This window comes from Arachis ipaensis, chromosome B08 (assembly GCF_000816755.2).
Source record: "Arachis ipaensis cultivar K30076 chromosome B08, Araip1.1, whole genome shotgun sequence".
Taxonomy (NCBI): Eukaryota; Viridiplantae; Streptophyta; class Magnoliopsida; order Fabales; family Fabaceae; genus Arachis; species Arachis ipaensis.
In genome coordinates, this window is record NC_029792.2 from 128,936,686 (window position 1) to 128,938,857 (window position 2,172).

Genomic DNA, 2,172 nt, shown 5'->3' on the forward strand with positions numbered 1-2,172 from the left:
TACAAATAAAATTTTTATAAAACTAATTTTTATTATTATTTAATAAATTTTTTAACAGAAGAATTGTATTGTCTTAAAATAAAAAAATTGATAGTTAAAATATCTTTTTTGTTTTATATAAAAATTACTTTATCTTTCGTGAAAATGAATAAAGACCGAATTGGGTATTTACTCCCAAGGAATGAAAGATGTATTGTGTTTATTCATTCTAAAGTAGTGAGAATTATGTGGGTGAATTGTTGTATATAGTAAGGAGAAAGTGGAGGGGTAAAAAGGAAGAAGACATTTTTATCAGGAGGGAAGGGATGTGAGAAAAAAATTATGCAAAAGAGTGAGATACAATGGAAAAGAAGAGAAACAAATAGAAAAGTGATAGATATACATATGATTAAGGTATTAAAAAAAATCAAAATTTTAAGTAAAATGAAAAGATTAAATTAAATATATAAAATATAAAATTAAAATATAATTTAAATAATAAAATAGTCTTATTTAATATTTTTTTAGAATCAATTAACTTATTTAATATTGTAATATTCACTCTAATTATCAGATACTTGAACTCAACAAATAATTTATGGAAATGTATGGTTTTTGAAACATTGATTCGATTTTTCATATATGGCTGAATGAATATATTAAAAATAAAAAAAATAATATTTATATCACTTTTTATCAATCGATTTTAATACTAAAAAATAGAAGATATGTAAAAGAGGATAACACAAAAATGGGTATTCATGGGTCGATTGGTTCGATATTAAATTTAATTGATTCGGATTGGTTTTGATTTGTTATTTTTAATGAGTGAATTTAAACCAATTTGAATAGTCACCAAAAAAAAAAACCAATGTTCAAACCAATTAATATCGGATTTGATTGGGTCTGACCCGATTGTATCGGATTATCTGTCGAGTCCAAAACTAATATAATCAGATTGGATCAAATTTTGGACGGATAATTAAGTTATTTGTACCAAAAACACCCTACACATAATATTTTTTTTAGAAATTTCATTGAAAGCTAAGGAAAATATATAAAGGACCACAAAAACATGCATATTGACATATACTTTTCTAGAAAAATTTGGTGATACTAATTTTGGTGGTAAATAAATTAAATTAAAAAAAAAAAAGTATATCAAACCTGAGCAGTCATAAGAGGCATCTCAAGAATATTGGTTGCACCAGGAACACTATAAACAAGTTTGCCAAGATTATGAGGATCTGGTTTTGTTAAATCTCCAATGTCTTCAATGTTACACTCTGCTTCAGCCTCAACAAACACTGCACCCTCTTCAGTGCAATCCACTATAAGCTTCCCTTCTTTGCTTAGAATCAAGGTACCTGCCATGGGGTAATAAGGGACAAGAATCTTTGAGAGTGAATCTTTGATTACTTGTGGAGCTTCTTCATTCCCCCTTGAACTTGATTTGAAGCAATAAACTGTTTTAACTGGAACAGCAATGTTCTGGTCAAGGTTTGAAAGGAAATAGAGTCCCTTTTGTGTTTCTTCTGAAGGCTTCACTTTTGTTGGTTCTCCTATTTGCCTTACAACAAGTTCAAATTTTGAGCCATGCCCATTTTCCATCTTGAGATAATTAATAACCTTTCTGAAGAAAAAAGGGAAAAAAATGTGTGTGTGAGATTTAAGAAATTATATAAAAAAAAAATAGTTTTGAAAGCATTTAGGCCCGTTTGGGAAGTGTCAAAAATAACTTTTTTAGACTTTTCACTTATGAAAAGTAGTAGTATTAATATCTGGTGCAATTTTCAAAACCAAATTGCAGCTTTCTAAGAAGCTATTTAGGAGCTTATAAAGAAGTTAAAAAAAATGACTTCTCTCGTAATACTGCTATTTTTTATCACATTTTTATAAAATAAGTACTTTTAGAACTAAAAATCCAAACACAAAATAACTTATTATAAACTACTTTTAATATAGTCATTTATTGTTTAAGTTATTTTTTCAAACTGGAATCTGTCGGCCAAAAATCAGCTACTAATTTTTTATTTTGTAAAAATAAGAACATAATATCTAATGATGCATTTAGTTTGTGTTTTTATTTTTTATTTTTAAAAATTTATTAAGCAAAAACAAAAAAAAATTATTATTTTCACTATTTTTTTCATAAAATTCTAAAATAAAAAATAAAAATACAAACTAAACGTA

General features: G+C 26.0%; 1 protein-coding gene across 1 annotated transcript in view; it reads right to left on the reverse strand.

The window, feature by feature from the left end:
* LOC107614070 (omega-hydroxypalmitate O-feruloyl transferase) overlaps positions 1-2,172 on the reverse strand; it is a 6,760-nt gene that overhangs the window by 3,693 nt on the left and 895 nt on the right. The window contains exon 2 of the mRNA XM_016316296.2: positions 1,147-1,612. Coding sequence (XP_016171782.1) covers positions 1,147-1,590 — 444 coding nt within the window. The 5' untranslated portion in view covers positions 1,591-1,612. The remainder of the gene's footprint in view (positions 1-1,146; positions 1,613-2,172) is intronic.